Here is a 20,465-nt window from a genome sequence, read left to right on the forward strand (position 1 = left end):
CCGTTCATATCTTAGTCTAAAGTTTAAAGAAATGCCTGAAATAACCAATATTATATCAGGCTAAATAAAAGTTACTTCAAGTCTGAAAAATTCGATTGTGTCCAATGAATTACCAAGTTTTTTAATAATGCTTTGATTCTTTTACTCCTAATTTTCTATGTTTTTTATCTTTACTTGTTTTTGTTTTTTTGTTACATTAAGCATTTGTTGCCTTATTAGTAGTTAAGTGAAGACCACACTACTTGTCCTCTGGTTTATATTTATGCTTTATCCTATTTTAATGGTCGTTATTCACTTAATATATAAATGCTATTTCATTTTGAAACAAAATACATGTATTCATAATATAATGGTCCCATTGAGAAGTCCCAAATAAAGCAGTGTCTTGTCAGAAAAAATATGTATCACTGTTCCTGATAAAAGTTGTAGGTTTTAAAACTGTTTACAATTCTTAATCGTCTCATTTGCGTAAAGATTTATTTTCAAACGAACCTCATAGAATAATCTTCTAGACTAGATGTTAGTCAAGATATGAGGCCAACTTAACTGTATCTGTCATATTCTTTATTGCTAGTTCGATGGGACAGATGTGTTCAACATAGTCACAAATTTTGAATTATTAAGTGAAAGAACATCATCTATATAGCGGAAAGTAGACTCAAAAGTTAGTGCTAACTTTTTTCTTTCTTCCTAAGAAGTACATGTATGAAGTCTGCCTCATAATAATAAATAAACAAGTCGACAAGAAGAGGAGCACAATGTGTTCCCATTGGAATGCCGACAGTCTGTTGAAAAACATGTTCTATGAACGTAATAAATATGTTATCAATCAAGAAATCTATCATCTATAATGAGAGTTAAAAAAATAATTCATATCTTAGGCGACTACTATAGGAAATATGAAATGCCTTCCTATTATCCATCACACAATCATTCTCAAGCATAAGTTCATTAAAAGAAAACAAGACCTATAGTTGTTAATGTTTGTGTTATTTTGGTCTTTTTTGGATAGTTGTCTCATTGGCAATCATACCACATCTTCTTTTTTATATTGTAAATGGGATAGTTTGTATTTCTTATATGCATATTTGTCACACTTGCTTAAAACTGTGTGAAATTCTATAAAAATATCCAAAAGAAATAAACAGTATCATTTTATAGATGGGACAGTTGTCATTTATAAAAGACTTATTTGTTGTCAAGATATGCTAAAGTAACAAACAGTTTGAATGGGAACATTTAATACCGATTTAAAAGTCTCTTTATTTCAATCATCATGAACTGTTAGAAAGCTGAATGCGATTGGCAAGTGTTGGCTCACAATTTAATGAAGAATATTTAGCTATAATTTCCTTTATCTCATATATAGGCATTGAAGGTGAGCTGAGAACAAAGTTTTCTACAAAAGTGATGATTTCAGCTTTCCTGTTGTGAACTTACCATTTCTATGTAGCACGTTCCAGCAGCATATGTGAATATCCAAATTAATACGTTATAGTATGTGTTTTCTCTCGTCATCTGTTCCTCTTTAAACGCAATCTACCGATTGAGACGTATCACAGGATAAGTACTTACTTGAGCTACACAACGAGTGCAACATTCTTCTTACTAATATTCCTTTGGTATCATTTGTCTCTCTGTTAAGAAGACGTTCGAAGTGTACAAGATTCTACCAGAACTTAATGTTAAATCACGATTGTAGAAGGATTCTTATTTCCGCCTGATACTTCTAGCTAGCTTTAAAACATTTGTAAGGGTTCCACGGAACCTAGTGTCTCGCCTACTTTTGCTGTTAATCGTAGGCTCAACATAAATGAAGGAAAACATCAATAAAATTATTCCTATCGATCCAATCTTTTGATTGTACGAAGCTTCTGCCCAAGTGTCGTGAAAATCCAGGATAGCTTATAAATTTATTTAACGTTTTAAAAACATCACCTGCAGCCTGTATGTAATATTAACCGGAAGAAAAACTAATATAAAAAGAAGATGTGGTATGATTGCCAATGAGACAACTGTCCACAAGAGACCAAAATGACACATACATTAACAACTATAGGTCGCCGTACGGCCTTCAACAATGGACAAAGCACATACCGCACAGTCAGCTATAAAAGGCCCCGATATGACAATGTAAAACAGTTAATACCAGAAAACTAACGGCCTGATTTATGTAAAAAGAAATGAACGAAAAACAAATCTGTAACACATAAAGAAAGGACAACCACTGATTTACAGGCTCCTGACTTAGGACAGGCACATACATAAATAATGTGGCAGGGTTCCATTTATAAGAAAAATACAGATAAACAGGTTCAACATTTTAACAAAATTTTCTCCCAGATACAATAAGAAAGTTTTTTAGAAATTTAAAAAACTTCAAACACAGAGTGAATGAATGGTATTCTTGCAGAAATGTCCATGTATAAGTAAAACAAGGGAAAATGTATTCTTTTACAAACTTTTCTTCTAGATACTATCTTATAAAAATCAGGATGATACTGCAAAATTCGGGATAGTTGGCAGGTCTGATGATCATAAACAAGCTTCTGTCCAAGTTTGGTACACATCCTGGATAGTTAAAGGAAGTTATTAAAATTTCGAAAAACTTTAACCACAGAGTGAATGTAATGTTTCCTAGCAGAAAAAAACTAAGTCTATTTATAAGTTTTGGAAAACAGGATTTTGTTATACAAAATTTACTTCTGGATATTATCTTATAAATTATAAACAAGCTACTGTCCAAGTTTGGTACAAATCCTGAACAGTTTAAGAAAGTTATTAAAATTTAATAAACTTCAACAACAGAGTGAATATTTGTGGACGCCGCTGCCATCAACTACAATGACAGAATGTAGGATCGGTATGTCTACCTTTTTTTACTTAAGTTGAAGGCTCGACAAAAAACTTATTTTCAAAATAGCTCAAAAAATCATTCTCCCAATCTTTATGACCCCCTTGGAGTAACAACCCCTAAACTCAAAATCCCAGCTTTCTCTTTGAGGTATGGATCCTTGTAGTACAATTTTTAAGCGGTTCATAAACTTATACACAAGTTATTGTCATGAAACAAAATAATAATGCTTGTTTTACCCCCTTTTTGGACCTTTTTCCTGCATGTTTGGGCAATTATCCAAAAACTCTATCCCAGTGTCACATTTGTGATATGGAACATTCTGGTACAATTTCAGAGGTATCAGTACACATACAAGTTACTGTCCAGAAACTTACTAAAATGCTTGTTTTGGCCACTAATACCTAAATTGTTGGTACTACAATGTATAACCTCCAAAATCAATCCCAACCTTCCTTTTGTGGAAGTGAACCTTCTTGTAAAATATCATAGAGATCCACCTACAGCTACTAAAACTATTGTCCTGAAACCACTTGTATCTAATGACAACAACAACAACAACAACAACACCAAATCATGAAACGACCCCAACATTTTTTTTGTGGTCGTATAAAAAGAGTCACATGACTTTCTTTGGGTATAAAACATTAAAATATCAAACCCTGTTTATCTTTTATTACAGTTCAGTATTAGACAAAATATCACAGCTGATTAATATGATATAAAAAACAATATAACATAGCAAATCACTAACAACTTTTCAAAATACAAAAACATCATTGATTAGATAATAAAACATAAAATATACACACCAAATATAGTGTTTTTGCCGTACTTTGTCTTCACTTTTACTGTTGCAGATGTAGATTATATTTTTTGACGAAAATAAAAGATGGATTTTGTAAAAGAAAAAATTGGCACAAATGCAATGCGCACATATCCCACATTAATTACAGCTCAAAGTTCAAGGTGTAACTTATTGTCAAACAAAAACTTGATTGTGTTGGGCAAATCAGGGGAAAAAACAAACATTAAAAGCCATGACTAATAAGTTTCTGGCTAAATATTGAATCATTTTGTTCAGTAGAACCTGTCAATATTGTCAAAGAAATATTTGTTGAATGAATGGAATTACAAATATAAACTGACAATGTTAATGCAAGAGTTTTAGTATAACTGATTTAAAATAACTCATTCTTATATAGTATAAACAAGTATCAATACAAAATTATGTTATTCTTTGCAAATATTTTTAGATGAGAGTTTTAAAATATATACTGGCTTTAAACTTAGAAGGCCTAAACAAAATAATAAATATTCAAGGCATTTATGGGTTCATTTTGATTTATCATTAAACATAGAGACTAAGTTGGACTGCATGAATTCGGATTGATAGATATCTTAACATCCAGTAGCAAATTCTCGCGGCCTAAAGTATGATATTTTTAAATTATGAATTGTATCACTGAATTAAAAATAATATCAATATCTGGTAAAATTTTAGCTCTGCCTTTTTAAGACTTGTGATGTAGTGTATACACCGGTAATTTTAGTACAATGGTCAATTAAAAAACTTGCACACACACACATGTTATCCCAGATATACATTAATGCTGAACATAATCTTTACACATGAGTATTGTTCTTAACTATATGTATCCTCAATGATTTGTATAGTTTCTTGTCTATGTACTTCACCAATACCTGTAGCAGGAGAACTTAATGATCTCTTCCAACATATCGTAACTACAATGTAATAAAAATAAGTTCAGTAAATAAAGTCCTGTTTATTAGTGACATAGAAATAGGTTCAGGTTGGAGTTTCTTGATTTCTGTATTTCCAATTTTTTCTACATTCTTTTCTAGTCTTCTTTTTTTGTTCATAATAGTCTATTCTTTAAAATTTTAGCATCCTATAATAACCATTATTCTCTTTAAATTTTGTTTGTCCATTTCGTTATGCTTTTTTGTCTGTTTAATTCACGTCTCCAGCTAATAATAAGTAATAAATAAAAAACTGAAATTATTATTTTCTATAAAATACCGCCAAACATGTAAAATGTATTTTTAAGCAAATTTGTTTGTCATTTATTTATTTCTGGTATATTATCAAATGACCTATCAGTTGTAATAATTGTTGAAAATGTGTTTCTTGGAACTAAATACATTGTATACAAATATATTTGAAAATGATACCTGGCATCCAACTAAATTGTTGAACCTTGGAGAGACAAATGTCCATGCTCCCATATTCCTGTGTTCTTCCTGACTCCAAAGGAAATCTGAAAAAACAACAATGAATATCCTGGTAAAAAGAATTCTTGCTTGAAATACTGTGAAATCTTCTTCTAACTGTTGGGTGGTTATGATGTACATGTAATCTTATATACTGCTGTAGTGTAAATTAACCATCGATCAAATCAATCTAACAGTAGGTGTCATAATACTCAATTTGAGGTTAGAAATTGCATGTATTGTTTGGTGTTAGTCGATCAACATAGATAGTATATCTACATACAATTGAGAATGGAAATGGGGAATGTGTCAAAGAGACAACAACCAGACCGTAGAAAAAAAACAAAAACATACATTGTATCGCTATTTGTTCGCCATTACTGGACACCACAAAGGTTTCCTGTAAAGGTTTGAAGTCATAATACCATATATCTGACGCCACAATGGAAAAGTAATGACTGTATGATGTCAATAGTTCAAACGGAACATATTCTCAGGTTAACCAGGACAGATTTCCAAATAGGGATGAGGTGTATTGAATTATCTTAGTGTTTCATTTGATGTTAAATACTGTTCTCTGAGGGAGAACTTTGTTAAGTAATTAAATTAACACCTTGAATCTGTTTGATTATGATTTTTTTTTAATACTTTTTTCTACTACCTTCTTTTAACATTATGCAAATTCAAAAACAATCATAGCTGTATAAATTATAATAATTAATATATACCTGTAGCATTAGGATATTTGGTTACTTCTTGTTGAATTTCTTCTGCTGGGAATGGACATAGACTGTACAATGAAAAGTTAGTTATCTAAGTAAGTGGTGAGAAATATGTCTTTTAAATGTATCAACGACATAACATTATGTGTCAATACTGTGTAGGACACCATGGCACACTACCTCTATTATATGTAAAGGTTCAATTTTAAACCACATAATTAAAAAAAAAGTTCTAAAAAAATGGAATCATAATTTTCAGTCTGCATTACCCCAACTTTTTTTGCCAATTGTATCTATTTGTTTTGTTCCCACAAAGACCCACATCATTGTCAATGTCATGATATTTTATGTGAATGTCATAAAAATGAAAGGTTTCGCTAGCTATGAAAACCAGGTTTAGTCCAGCATTTTCTAATTAAAATAATGCCTTTACCAAGTCAGGAATAAGACAGTTGTGTTCCATTTGTTTGATGTGTTTGAGCTTTTGATTTTGTCATTTGATCAGGGAATTTCCATTTTGAATTTTCTTTGATTTTACTTTTTAGAAGTACCTCTATTCTAACAAGTGCTACATCTTCTAACTTCTTGGCATCCCTTTCCTTTTCCAATGTATAGAAATGTTTTCCGCTAAAGAAAATGATCTTTTTGACCTCGTCACCTTTAACGTTCTTATCACCAATCACTGGTAAGAATGTTTTTCCAGGTAACATATCATCTAAGGTAGAGGTACCTGCAGGTAAACGTAAGATTGTTTTAGGAGCTACCAGCACCAAAGGTGTTCTGAAGTTCCGAACCACCTGACGTCTGAGAAGATGGAAGTATTGAGCGGGAGTTGTAGCGTTGACAACTTGAAGGTTGACATTGTCTCCGTCTACTTTGTGTTCACTACTGTCTGTTGCCTGGAAATAATAATTTAAAAGTTAAATCAGGACAACAAATGACATTGATCAAACCATCCCAATCTTAGATTAATATGTAAGGCTTTTCTACACAACTTTAAACTGTACATTTCTTGTTAAAATGGAATAATAACTTGGTCAAAACGTACTTCATATAATTTTTAAATTTTCTTTACAAAAATTCAGATATCCCAAATTCTCTGGAAATAAATGAATTTGACCTTATTGTATATCCTTTAGAAACCTTTCAATTTTACCTGGTGAGTGTTCATTTCCTGCTCCATCCATACCATGGTATAGTAACACCACTAAGTCACTCTGGTATAACTGTTTTAAAAATGTTGACCTTAATTTTTTTAAATCAACTGTAAAAACCTGTAATTTTTTTAATGATGAGTATTCCTTCCATACCATGATGTAGTAATATTACTTACTCACTTTGTAATAAATGTTTACAAAACTTGACCTTGAACAAACATGACCTGATCTTTTGATATGACCTGTAGAAACCTTTCAAATTTACATGATAAGTGTTCAGGTCTGCTCCATCCATACTTTGTGGTAATAAAATCACTAACTCACTCTGTAATACCTTTTTACAAACCTTTACATTACCTTTCAATTTACATCCTGCTCCTTCCATGCCATGTGGTAAGATCACTAAATGACTCTGTAATAACCATTTTACAAACCTTGAACTTTGACATAAATGACCTTGATCTTATTAGCTTACCTGGCCCAAAGGGCCAAGTGAGCTTTTCTCATCACTTGGCGTCCGTCGTCCGTCGTCCGTCGTTGTCCTGCGTCCGTCGTCGTTAACTTTTACAAAAAATCTTCTCCTCTGAAACTACCAGGCCAAATTTAACCAAACTTGGCCACAATCATCATTGGGGTATCTAGCTTAAAAAAATGTGTCCGGTTACCCAGTCCACCAACCAAGATGGCTGCCATGGCTATAAATAGAACATAGGGGTAAAATACAGTTTTTGGCTTATAACTCAAAAACCAAAGCATTTAGAGCAAATCTAACGTCTTGTAAAATTGTTCATTAGGTCAAGATCTATCTGCTCTGAAATTTTCTGATGAATCGGACATTCCGTTGTTGGGTTGCTGCCCCTGAATTGGTAATTTTATGGTAAATTAACTGTTTTGGGTTATTATTTTGAATATTATCATAGATAGATTTAAACTGTAAACAGCAACAATTTTCAGCAGAGTAAGATTAACAAACAAGTCAACATGACCGAAATGGTCAGTTGACCTCTTTAGGAGTTGTTGCCCTTTACAGTCAAATGTTTACCATTTTTCGTAAATCTTAGTTATCTTTTACAAAAAATCTTCTCCTCTTAAACTGCTGAGCAAAATTAATCCCAAGGTAGCCACAATCATTATTGGGGTATTTAGTTTAAAAATGTGTCTGGTGACCCGGACATCCAACCAAGATGGCAGCCAAGGTTAAAAATAGAACATAGGGATACAATGCAGTTTTTGGCTTAAAACTCAAAACCCAAAGCATTAAGAGCAAATCTGACTGAGAGTAAAATTGTTTATCAGGTCAAGATTTATCTGCCCTTAAATTTTCAGATAAATCAGACAACCCATTGTTGGGTTGCTGCTCCTAAATTGGTACTTTTTAGGAAATTTTGCTGTTTTTGGTTATTATCTTGAATACTTTTATAGATAGAGATAAACTGTAAACAGCAATAATGTCAGAAAAGTAAGATTTACAAAAAAAGTCAACATAACTGAAATGGTCAATTGCCCTTCTAAGGAGTTATTGTCCTTAATAGTCAATTTTTTACATTTTTTATAAAATTTGTAAATTTTTACTTACATTTTCCACTGAAACTACTGGGCCAAGTTCATTATAGATAGATATAGTTGTAAGCAGCAAGAATGTTCAGTAAAGTAAAATGTACAAACACATCACCATCACCAAAACACAATTTTGTCATGAATCTATCTGCTTCTTTTGTTTAATATATACATATATACCAAGGTGAGCGACACAGGCTCTTTAGAGCCTCTATAGTTACATTACCTGTAGAAACCTTTCAATTTTACAGGATGAGCGTTCAGGCCCTGCTCCATCCATTCCATGTGGTAATAACATTACTAAATTTCTCTGTAATAACCGTTTCACTGAAATAAGATAATTAGTTTTAACCATTACGAACCTAGCAATAAGCTTGACTTTCCGTGACCCTTCATTGTAATAACTTCATACAACATGTATTACATATAATTTAGAAATAAACATATCAAAGACAGCAAGCTTAAAAATTTTGAATGCCTGATGAATTTTTGTCAAAAATATCTTCACTTGGGCACTAATAAAAAAGAATAAGGGAAAAATAAAGTACCGAGTTGAAGAGCATTGAGGACCCAAACTTTAAAAAACAAATCTTAATACAGTTAAATTTATATATTCCTTGGATGGATATGGAAAAACTTCAAACTTTGTGAAGAGTTAATTTTTTAAAAGTGGGTCCAATGTCACCAAACAATAATTTTTTATCGACCAAAAAAAAAGACCAAAAATCTAATATCTATAGTTTGTTAAATAAACTGACCTATAAATTTGCAGTGGATCCTGGGAAATTATTTTTTTGATGTGTCATTATTATAAAAAGGTGGAAAACAATTTCAAACCTCTAAAAGACAACACCTAATTTTTGTTTTGCTTGATGGAGTTTGAAACGAGACATAGGTATGCTGTTTCCGGTATCAGCGGCACCAATGTTTTAGTTTGTGACTAGGTCTAATTTATGGTGAACCAATATAAGTGTAAGTCAAAGATTTTTGGTATGCGATTGTGTCAGTATTGGCATATCTCATTACTGTTGAGATTATCTGGCCCAGACCCCCCCCCCCCCGGATCGACTTTTGCAATTTTTGCTAAGTTTTCTTGTATTAGTTTGTGATAAGTCAGTTTATGGGTAACCACTAGAGGTAAGTAAATGATAATTATATGCAGTTGTATAAGTATTGGCATATCTCATTTCAATGGAAATTATTTGGCCAAGCTCCCTCATTCATGGTCTATTTACCTTGGAAATTTTGCTTAGTTTCCAGTTTGTGATTACTTTGGTTTTATGGGGAACCACTAGTCATCGGTCAATGCTATTTGGTATGTAGTTGTATAAGCATTAGTATATCTCATTACCATAGAGATTATTTTACTCCCCCCTCTCAGTTATGGTTAATTGCCTTTGAAATTTTGCTTAGATTACATGTATTAGTTTGTGTTTAGGTTTGTTTGAAGGGAACTACTTATGATAAGTCAATGGTATTTGGTATGTAGACTAGTTGAATTTACATTAACACTTCTCATTTCCATGGAGATTGTTTAGCCTTGTACCTTCATTCATGGTTCATTGACTTTGAATTTTTGCAAAACTTACATGTTAAAGTGTTGCTATTTTAATTTCAACATTTGCATTATAGAAATTACAAGAAAGTGAGACATATCTCTATGTTAACAGGTAATTGATATACTAGTACATACACTCTCCACTGGCTATATATGTATCTATCATAATCTGTGCTCCATTGAAGAAGTCTCCAAACTGTGCTTCCCATATAACTAAACTTTAAGGGTTATCTATACTCATACCATGCTCAAATACTAACACGGCTTCTTCAGACAGAGAACTATTAGCTAACTGAAAATAAACAAACTAAATAAGTTAGGGGACATCTATACTCATATATACTCATATCATACTCAAATCCTAACACTGCTTCTTCAGACAGAGAACTATTGGCTAACTGTAAATGAATAAATTAAAATGGTTAGGGGGCACCTAATACTCATCGATATGGAAGTTGAAAACTTTACTACAAATGTAAATTGAAACTTTGAACAGCAAAATTTACCTACAAGTATACAGTCAGGATCCTACTTCGTCAAAATTATCTCCCCATTACGCCAGTTCATTTTCACAATCGTAGAAATGGAAGCCATTGTAGCGATGACGCGCTACCAATTTTGCTCTTGGAAACCAATAAATTTATCCACATTGCACCAATACGATCCTTATATGTCAGTTATATTTTAAAGACAAATGTATCAACTAGCAAATGAGCATCAGTTAATGTTCTTGTCTGCATTAATTCAACTTAAAACTATTGTCTGATCGGTTGTCAGGTGGAATTTTCGAAAAATCATAAACATTTAAAAAAAATTCTAATTAAATATTTCATGAAAGGCAGACTCGATTTTTTTAGTGGTTAAAGACTATAAACCCTAGGTATCACACACAAAAAATTAGCTTTTTCGAAGATGTGCATTTTCATCTTCCAACTTGTAAGACTGTCGTCAAGTACTTTCAGTAAAAAAATAGCTATTCGAACACACCTTCTCTGTTTTTGTGACTCATCAGATAGATATCTCACTTGACCCATATATTTCATCTTGTAGTACTGTTATTTTTTTTTGTGTTATAAAGTCAACCTGTAGCTTTAATATAAAAAAAATGATAGAATCTGAAGCGAGACGATGAATGAAATACTCTTCTTTGTACGATATCAAGACAAAACACTGAACTCAAACACGCCCTAACATAATAAGGTGCACTCGATTTTCTTTTTTCGATACAATTGTTACCTATTTTTTAAAATTTTCAGTCACATAATGGAAGGACAGACACGAAAATTACTGAACTAATAGATTGATATGTTTTCCGTCCGTGGTAAAAAAAAAAAAAATCGGAGGTTATGCATTTTCGTCATCCAACTTAAAAGATACCCATGTCGTCGACTTGATATATAATTGTTCTGCTTAACTATGTACTAGATAAATTGAAAACTTATGCAAATGGTGTTTTTGAAATAAAACACCTCGTTATTGAGAAGAAAATTTTTGTTAGTTTTTATTTACTTTTAAAAAAATTGTCACTATAGTAAACAATACATTAAACCTTTATCGCCTTCTCTAATAAAGAGCTTCGATTTTTTTGTTCTATTTCAACCTGGTTTCCGACTGTATAAATATGAATGAAGTAAGAATTTCTCAAGTTAAATTTGAAGTAAAAATAAACTGTATATTGTTTCTGATATTAGACACTTGTATAATATCACGATATTTTGATCTTTAAACACTTCTAATTGAAAGCCATTTGAAATATTGTAAATAGGAATATGTCAAACTCAGTTATCTGTATATAACCTTGCTATAAATAAACAATACCAGGTAAGTGTACTAGTTATTGGACATTTTACTTCCCTGTAGAGATTCCTTTTCCAGAGCATTTTCAGAGCACCAAAGTCAAAATATTTCAGGGTAAGAATATATTTTTGAGTTTATTGGTATAAAATAATGAGATAGCAATCTAACAAAACAAAAAAGAAGACATGAAAAACCTATAATGATCTTCAACCACAGATCTGCATAAAGTTTTCATCCGTCTGATCTTTTTCAATTTTACTGTTCATGACTAAATTATGGCACTTTTATTTCTATGACAATGGCAACAATCACTATATGGAAGCCTGGTTTTCTGTCATTTTGACAGCCTCAAGTTATTACATTTGTAAAGGGAACCAAGTTTCCAAAATGTTCTATAGAAACACCAAGTTAAATAATTATGGTGCTTTCAAACACCCAAGATATATGTGGATGACCCTGAATTGTTTTACTACAATCAAATGTAAGATTAGATTCCTAATTTACTGTCAAATTGAATGGACTCTTTAGTAAGCAACCAGCTGATCGTACTATGATTTGGTGGTATTAATCCTTCCGGCAAAAATCTTACTTTTAACAGTATTTTTGTTTGATGTCCATACTTGTACATATCATTATGTCAATTTTTTTAACCAAACAATTTTTTGTGTACTCCTAATTTCAGAAATAAAGAGAATATGGCCTCATCAGGTGGAGACAATTGCACTCTATGTTATGATGATGATGAAACTTCTACAGAAGCTGTCACATGGTGCACAGAATGTGAGGTGCTCCTATGTACAGGCTGTGAAAAACATCACACAAAATCAAAAGCATCTAAAGACCATAAAACTATGTCGACTAAAGCCTACCATAACTTACCAACATTCATGAAAGATATAAGCAGTCAGTGCAGAGACCACAAGATGAAGTTTGAGCTTTATTGTTCTCTCCATGCCTGTCCCTGCTGTGTGCAGTGCATCACTGATAATCACAAAAAATGTCAAGACCTAAAACCGCTGTCAGATATTCTGAAGCAAGTAAAATCATCTGCCTCAGTTCAACTTTTTGAAAAAGATTTAAAGAATGTAAAGGAAAACTTAGAGGAGATCATAAAATATTTGAAAAGCCGGATGAACACAAACCATAGCCAGAAAACAAAGGCTGCACAACAAATTCGATCTATGAGGAAGTCCATGGATGATTTCTTAAACAAATTAGAACAAAAAATTCTTGATGACCTAGAATTGAAGCATACACAGCTGAAATCTAAGATGAACGCTTTACTGCAACAACTGAAAACACAAGACAATCAGATAAACCAATTGCAAAGTGATTTTTCTAAAATGACACAATATGCAACTGAGCTTCAAATGTATGTTGGTCTGAGAGAAATAGAGAAAACTACGTCAGAAGCAGCAAAATACATAGATGAATTAAAAAGTGGAGATCAATTTGGAGGAAAAGAACTTAGAGGTAACTATTTCATCTGCCCTTCAATCAATTTTAATAGAGGTAAAATCATTTGGTGATGTCAATATTAATATCAATCAATCCACTCTTCGGCTAAATGCAAGAAGAAAAGATCAAGCGCTGTGCCAACTGTTCCTAGAATTGAAGACATTAAACCATACCTGGTTAGAACTCTGACAACTCCAGAAGATGTATGCATGATATTACCTTAAGGTAAATATCTAATTCTTTGTAAATTTATTGATGAAAGCAGTCATGCACTCCTGCTATTTGGCAATGATGGCATCTTTGAAAAAATAGTAATAACATTCACAGAATATCCATATGGCGTTTGCACCTGTCAGAAATAATACAGTGGCTATCACATTAGGATATACCTACCAGACAGTACTGGTAGATACAGAAAAGAAAAAAGTCATTCAAACAATTCAACTTTCTGATGATTGTTCTGGAGTAGCAAGTGATAGTTAAATATTGGCCATCAGATGTGAACAGAAAAGTACTATTGTTACTCTGAATGATATGTCTCAAACAATTCTAGAAGAAGTTGGAGCAACACATACCGTATAGCGGGTTATTTTCGCGGGGTGCAAATTTTCGCTTATTTTCGCGGACAGAACTTAATCGCCAAAATAAATTCCGCCAAATTAAAAGTGTACATACAAAGTTATTAATAAAAGTTTTTAATCCGCCAAAATAATAACCGCCAAAATATTTCGTATACCTTGTTCAATGAAAATCGCGAAATTTTACACTCGCGAAAATAACCCGCTATACGGTATATCATTATTTGGAGGAAATATCAATGCTACTATTTTCTCTGAAAACAAAATCTTCTGCTATAAAAGTACTGGAGAACTTTTATGGAAATGTCAGAATCAAGACATTGAACATTACATGAACTTACATTAGACCAGAATGGATTTGTTTATAAAGCTTCTTTTGGGAAAACAGAATAATGATACAAACCCCAGACGGTAAAACCAGTAAGACAATACTATCAGAGGCGGATGGTATTAATTGTCCTAAACATATCTACATGAACAGAAAAACAGGAATGATTATTGTATCGAGTCAAATAAAGCGAACAAAAGTTAAGAAGGATGATAGGGGTGATTTTTACAAAACAGTCATTGTTTATAAAATCTGAAATCTAAATTTTTAGAAACTCGTATGCAGACAACATGACTTTGCATACATCAGAAAGTGTATTGCAGATATGTAATTTAGAATAAAAAAAAGACTTCTAGTGCGTTGCTGAATAGTTTATCTAAGAAATTAAGATCTTCATGAATTTCATAAAGTGCATGATTGTAGCTTATGTCTAGACGGAAGACTGTTCAAACCAATAACAGAGAACTAAGAATAAGCAACTCGAATCACACCAAAAACTAGGGGTGATATCAGGTGCCCCGGAAAGATAAACAGATCATTTTCCACGTGTGGCGCCCGTTGTAACAGACTGTGATCATATTATAACAAATCTGGTAAATAGATAAATTCGGTAGATCACATTTATGAAAGGTAAGGGGATTGTAGTAACGACGTAAGGAACATATCAGATCAGATGTCATTTGAGAAACGGTCTTCATTAACGGTCAACCAACTGGTGATGGCGTCCGTACAATTTACGAAGGGATGATTTCAACTTCACCATTTGGAACACTTGGTTTAATAGCTTCCTTTTGATCAGCAATCCTCTATAAAGAAAATCATGATAGCAATTGCTAGCATGGGAATATCGTATCAATTGGGAGATATATACCCCGTATGCAGGTGCTGCTGGAATGTTGCTACTTAGCGAAAACCTGAAATCGTCTCTTTTACGTAAAGATTTGTTTTCAAACGATCCTCATAGAATAAACATCTAGATGTAAGTCAAGATATGAAGCCGACTTAACTGTATCAGTCATATCCTTTATCGCTAGTTCGATGGGATAGATGTGTTCAACATAGTCACCAAATTTTCTATATGAAATATGAAATGCCTTCTTATTATCCCTCACACAATCATTCACAAGCAGAAGTTCATTAAAAAAGACATGAAAACAAACTTGTAAATGGGATAGTTTGTATTTCCTATATGCATATTTTTTCACACTTGCTTTAAACTGTGTGACATTCTCGAAAATATCCAAAAGAAATAAACAGTATCATTTTATAGATGTGACAGTTGTCATTTATAAAAGGCTTATTTGTTGTCAAGATATGCTAAAGTAACAAAGAGTTTGAATGGGAACATTTAATATCGATTTAAAAGTCTCTTTATTTCAATCATCACTAACTAAGTATGTTTGAAAGCTGGAATGCGATTGGCAAGTGTTGGCTCCCAATTTGATAGGAAAAAAAGAAATAAGAATATTAAGCTATAATTTCCTTTATCTCATATATAGGCATTGAAGGTGAGCTGAGAACAAAGTTTTCTACAAAAGTGATGATTTCAGCTTTCCTGCTGTGAACTTACCATTTCTATGTAGCACGTTCCAGCAGCATATGTGAATATCCAAATTAATACGTTATAGTATGTGTTTTCTCTCGTCATCTGTTCCTCTTTAAACGCAATCTACCGATTGAGACGTATCACAGGATAAGTACTTACTTGAGCTACACAACGAGTGCAACATTCTTCTTACCTTTCAGGAGCATCTGAGATCCCCCTTGAGTTAGTTGGGTTCGTTTTGCTCAGTTTCAAGTGCTTCTTGTTGCTAAGAATAATGTTTTTCGTGATTTGTTTGATGCGGTTTTCATCTTATTTTTTGTTGTTGTTTTTCTAATATTCTAATATTCCTTTGGTATCATTTGTCTCTCTGTTAAGAAGAATTTCGAAGTGTACAAGATTCTATCAGAATTTTATGTTAAATCACGATTGTAGAAGGATTCTTATTTCCGCCTGGTAGTTCTAGCAAGCTTTAAAACATTTGTAAGGGTTCCACGGAACCTAGTGTCTCGCCTACTTTTGCTGTTAGTCGTAGGCTCAACATAAATGACGGAAAAAATCAATAAAATTATTCCTATCGATCCAATCTTTTGATTGTACGAAGCTTCTGCCCAAGTGTCGTGAAAATCCAGGATAGCTTATAAATTTATTAAACGTTTTAAAAACATCACCTGCAGCCTGTATGTAATATTAACCGGAAGAAAAACTAATATAAAAAGACGATGTGGTATGATTGCCAATGAGACAACTGTCCACAAGAGACCAAAATGACACATACATTAACAACTATAGGTCACCGTACGGCCTTCAACAATGGGCAAAGCACATACCGCATAGTCAGCTATAAAAGGCCCCGATATGACAATGTAAAACAGTTAATACGAGAAAACTAACGGCCTGATTTATGTAAAAAGAAATGAACGAAAAACAAATATGTAACACATAAACAAAGGACAACCACTGAATTACAGGCTCCTGACTTAGGACAGACACATACATAAATAATGTGGCAGGGTTCCATTTATAAGAAAAATACAGATAAACAGGTTCAACATTTTAACAAAATTTTCTTCCAGATACAATAAGAAAGTTTTTAGAAATTTTAAAAACTTCAAACACAGAGTGAATGAATGGTATTCTTGCAGAAATGTCCATGTATAAGTGAAACACGGGAAAATGTATTCTTTTAAAAACTTTTCTTCTGGATACTATCTTATAGAAATCAGGATGAAACTGCAAAATTCGGGATAGTTGGCAGGTCTGATGATCATAAACAAGCTTCTGTCCAAGTTTGGTACACATCCTGGATAGTTAAAGGAAGTTATTAAAATTTCGAAAAACTTTAACCACAAAGTGAATGTAAGGTTTCCTAGCAGAAAAAAACTAAGTCTATTTATAAGTTTTGGAAAACAGGATTTTGTTATACAAAATTTACTTCCGGATATTATCTTATAAATTATAAACAAGCTTCTGTCCAAGTTTGGTACAAATCCTGAACAGTTTAAGAAATTTATTAAAATTTAACAAACTTTAACAACAGAGTGAATATTTGTGGACGCCACTGCCATCAACTACAATGACAGAATGTAGGATCGGAATGTCTACCTTTTTTGACTTAAGTTGAAGGCTCGACAAAAAAGTCATTGAACTTATTTTCAAAATAGCTCAAAAAATCATTCTCCCAATCTTTATGACCCCCTTGGAGTAATGACCCCCTAACTCAATCCCAGCCTTCTCTTTTTTTAAGTACAATTTTTAAGCGGTTCATAAACTTATACACAAGTTATTGTCATGAAACAAAATAAGAATGCTTGTTTTTTAACCCTTTTTGGACCTAATTTCTGCATGTTTGGGGCAATTATCCAAAAACTTTATCCCAGTGTTACGTTTGTGATATAGAACCTTGTGATACAATTTCAGAGATATCCGTACACTTACAAGTTATTGTCCAGAAACTTCTTAAATGCTTCTTTTGGCCACTAATTCCTAAATTGTTGGCACTATAACCTCCAAAATCAATCCCAACCTTCTGTTTGTGATATTGATTCTTCTTGTAAAATATCATAGAGATCCATCCACTTAACCTAAAGCTATTGTCCTGAAACCAATTGTATATATGCACAACAACAAGAACAACACCAAATCATGAAACGAACCCAACAATTTATTTTTTTTATAAAAAGAGTCACATAACTTTCTTTGGGCATAAAACATTAAAATACCATACCCTGTTTATCTTTTATTACAGTTCAGGATTAGACAAAATATCACAGCTGATTAATATGATACAAAATAATATAACAGAGCAAATCACTAAAAACTTTTCAATATACAAAAACATCACTGATTAGAGAATAAAACATACAACTGCAGATGTAGATTATATATTTTGACACAAATTAAAGATAGGATTTTGTAAAAAAAAAAATGACGCTAGTGTAATGCGCACATATGCAACATAACAGCTCAAAACCGAAAATTCAAGGTGCAACTTATTGTCAAACAGAAACTTGATTGTGTTTGGCAAATTAAGAAAAGAAAAAAAAAATGCCTGTTCCAAGTCAGGAATATGACAGTTCTTGTCTATTCGTTTTTGATGCGTTTTGTTATTTGATTTTGCCATGTGATTATTGACTTTCCGTATTGATTTTCCTCTGAGTTCAGTATTTTTGTGATTTTACTTTTTACACATTAATGCCCTATTCACTGGGACATTTAATTCAAATTGAATTTCGAATTGAATGCGAATCGAATCTATAATCGCGTTCAAATGAACTTCTTTTTTTTAATTCTAATTGATTTGAATTGACTAATTTGAATTACCCAATTCGAATTACAAATACGTTTTTGTTGATACGAATTAAAAGTTAAATCGTTTGGACAGTAAAGCAAATTTGATGCGCATTGTATATGTAATTCGAATTAGAATTGACGTTAGGACGTAAAACGTTTCGCATGCAAAAAACATTTTCAAATTAGTTAATGCGAATGGAACTCGAATTACATGTTTCTGGCTAAATATTAAATCATTTTGTTCAGTAGAGCCTATCAAAATCGTCAAGAATTTTTTGTTGAATGAATGGAATTACAAATATAAACTGACACTGTTAATGCAAGAGTTTTAGTACAACTGATTTAAAATAACTCATTATTCACAAGTATCAATACAAAATTATGTTATTCTTTAAAAATGTTTTTAGATGAGAATTTTAACATCTAAACTGGCTTGAAACTTAGAAGGCCTAAACAAAATAATAAACATTCAAGGCATTTATGGCTTCATTTTGATTTTCATTAAATATAGAGACTAGGTATAGGACTCTATGAATTCCGATTAATAGATATCTTAAAATCCATTGGCAAATTCTTCGTGACCCTGGTAAGTTATAGCTCTGCCTTTTAAGACTTGTGATGTTATGTATACACCGGTAATTTTAGTACAATGTTCAATTCAAAAACTTGCACACATACACATCCCAGATATACATTAATTCTGAACATAATCTTTACATATAAGAATTGTTCCTTAGCTAAATGTGTCCTCAATGATTTGTATACTCTCTTGTCTGTGTACTTCACCAATACCTGTAGCAGGAGAACCTAAATGATCTCTTCCTACATACCGTAACTACAAAATAAAGAAAACGATTTTAGTATGTAAAGTCCAGAGGATAAGGGACATAAAAAGAGATTCAGACCAGAAAGTGATTCTTTAATTCTGTATTCATTTTTCCAACATTTTCTTACGGAAGCGTATTAGCGCCACACATTTTTTTTTTTTATTTTTCTTCCTATGTTTGCGTTATAACGCAAACCTTTGCGTTAAAACGCAAACCTTTGCGTTATAACGCAAACCTTTGCGTTGTAACGCAAACCTTTGCGTTATAACGCAAACCTTTTGCGTTATAACGCAAACCTTTGCGTTATAACGCAAACCTTTGCGATATAACGCAAACATTTGTTTTATCTTATTTCTTATTTAAGATTCAAAGGAAACAGTAGTTATTAATGGAGGAGGCTGGATATAATAAAATTTATTACCTTTGTAGTAATTGCAAAGTAAACTACTTGAATAATTAGATCATATCAATGACTAATACGGAAGCGTATATTACCCTCGTTTTAATACTTATAATCCAAGATGGCGATATAAATTTTAGCGAGAAAATGCTTTATTTCTCATTACTGCGATTTATTTTTTTCGACAAAATGCCTAACAAGGCATTAAGCCGATTTGTTTTTTATCGCCTTAAAAATAAATCGTTTTAAATAACGCGACATATTATCAAAACGAGAAAAAAAATTACGATTAATTTATAAGTCAATAAAAATATCATGCAATAATAATAAATTGCCTTTTTTTTCTTATTACTGCGATTTATTTTTTTCGACAAAATGCCTAACAAGGCATTTAGCCGATTTGTTTTTTATCGCCATAAAAATAAATCGTTTTAAATAACTCGACAAATTATCAAAACGAGAAAACTTATTTTGTTGATTTTAAAAGGCTTCTTATTTGTATATGATTAATTTCTAGGTAATTTATCTAGTATAACATATCAGGAGATATTCTTTATTAATATCTTAGTCTCCCAAACAAAGTTTGATGACTTATTGTTTTTGCCCATAAAATGTTAGACTAATATGTCTAGGGGAGCTTCGTTTGTGTATTGGGGTC

General features: G+C 32.1%; 2 protein-coding genes and 1 long non-coding RNA gene across 3 annotated transcripts in view; 1 reads left to right on the top strand and 2 right to left on the bottom strand.

Annotated features, from left to right (window-relative positions):
* The window catches only part of LOC134709944 (2-oxoadipate dehydrogenase complex component E1-like), a 90,360-nt gene extending 81,480 nt beyond the window's left edge, over positions 1-8,880 (bottom strand). Inside the window, exons 1-3 of the mRNA XM_063570068.1 lie at positions 8,752-8,880; positions 7,234-7,380; positions 6,363-6,710 (exon numbers count right to left, since the gene is read on the bottom strand). Of these exons, the coding sequence (XP_063426138.1) occupies positions 6,363-6,710; positions 7,234-7,380; positions 8,752-8,880 (624 nt within the window). The remainder of the gene's footprint in view (positions 1-6,362; positions 6,711-7,233; positions 7,381-8,751) is intronic.
* Positions 4,110-5,881, bottom strand: LOC134709212 (uncharacterized). The gene is made up of 3 exons (XR_010105922.1): positions 5,818-5,881; positions 5,051-5,136; positions 4,110-4,600 (listed from the first exon to the last, which is right to left on the bottom strand). It is a non-coding gene; the product is annotated as an uncharacterized LOC134709212 (long non-coding RNA).
* Positions 8,881-12,575: 3,695 nt separating the features above from the next.
* LOC134709945 (E3 ubiquitin-protein ligase TRIM33-like) lies at positions 12,576-13,821 on the top strand. Its single transcript, XM_063570069.1, has 2 exons — positions 12,576-13,353; positions 13,721-13,821. Exons 1-2 carry the CDS (start codon positions 12,576-12,578, stop codon positions 13,819-13,821), a joined length of 879 nt encoding a protein of 292 aa, XP_063426139.1.
* Positions 13,822-20,465: the final 6,644 nt, after the last annotated feature.

Source organism: Mytilus trossulus, chromosome 3, assembly GCF_036588685.1.
Source record: "Mytilus trossulus isolate FHL-02 chromosome 3, PNRI_Mtr1.1.1.hap1, whole genome shotgun sequence".
Lineage (NCBI taxonomy): Eukaryota > Metazoa > Mollusca > Bivalvia > Mytilida > Mytilidae > Mytilus > Mytilus trossulus.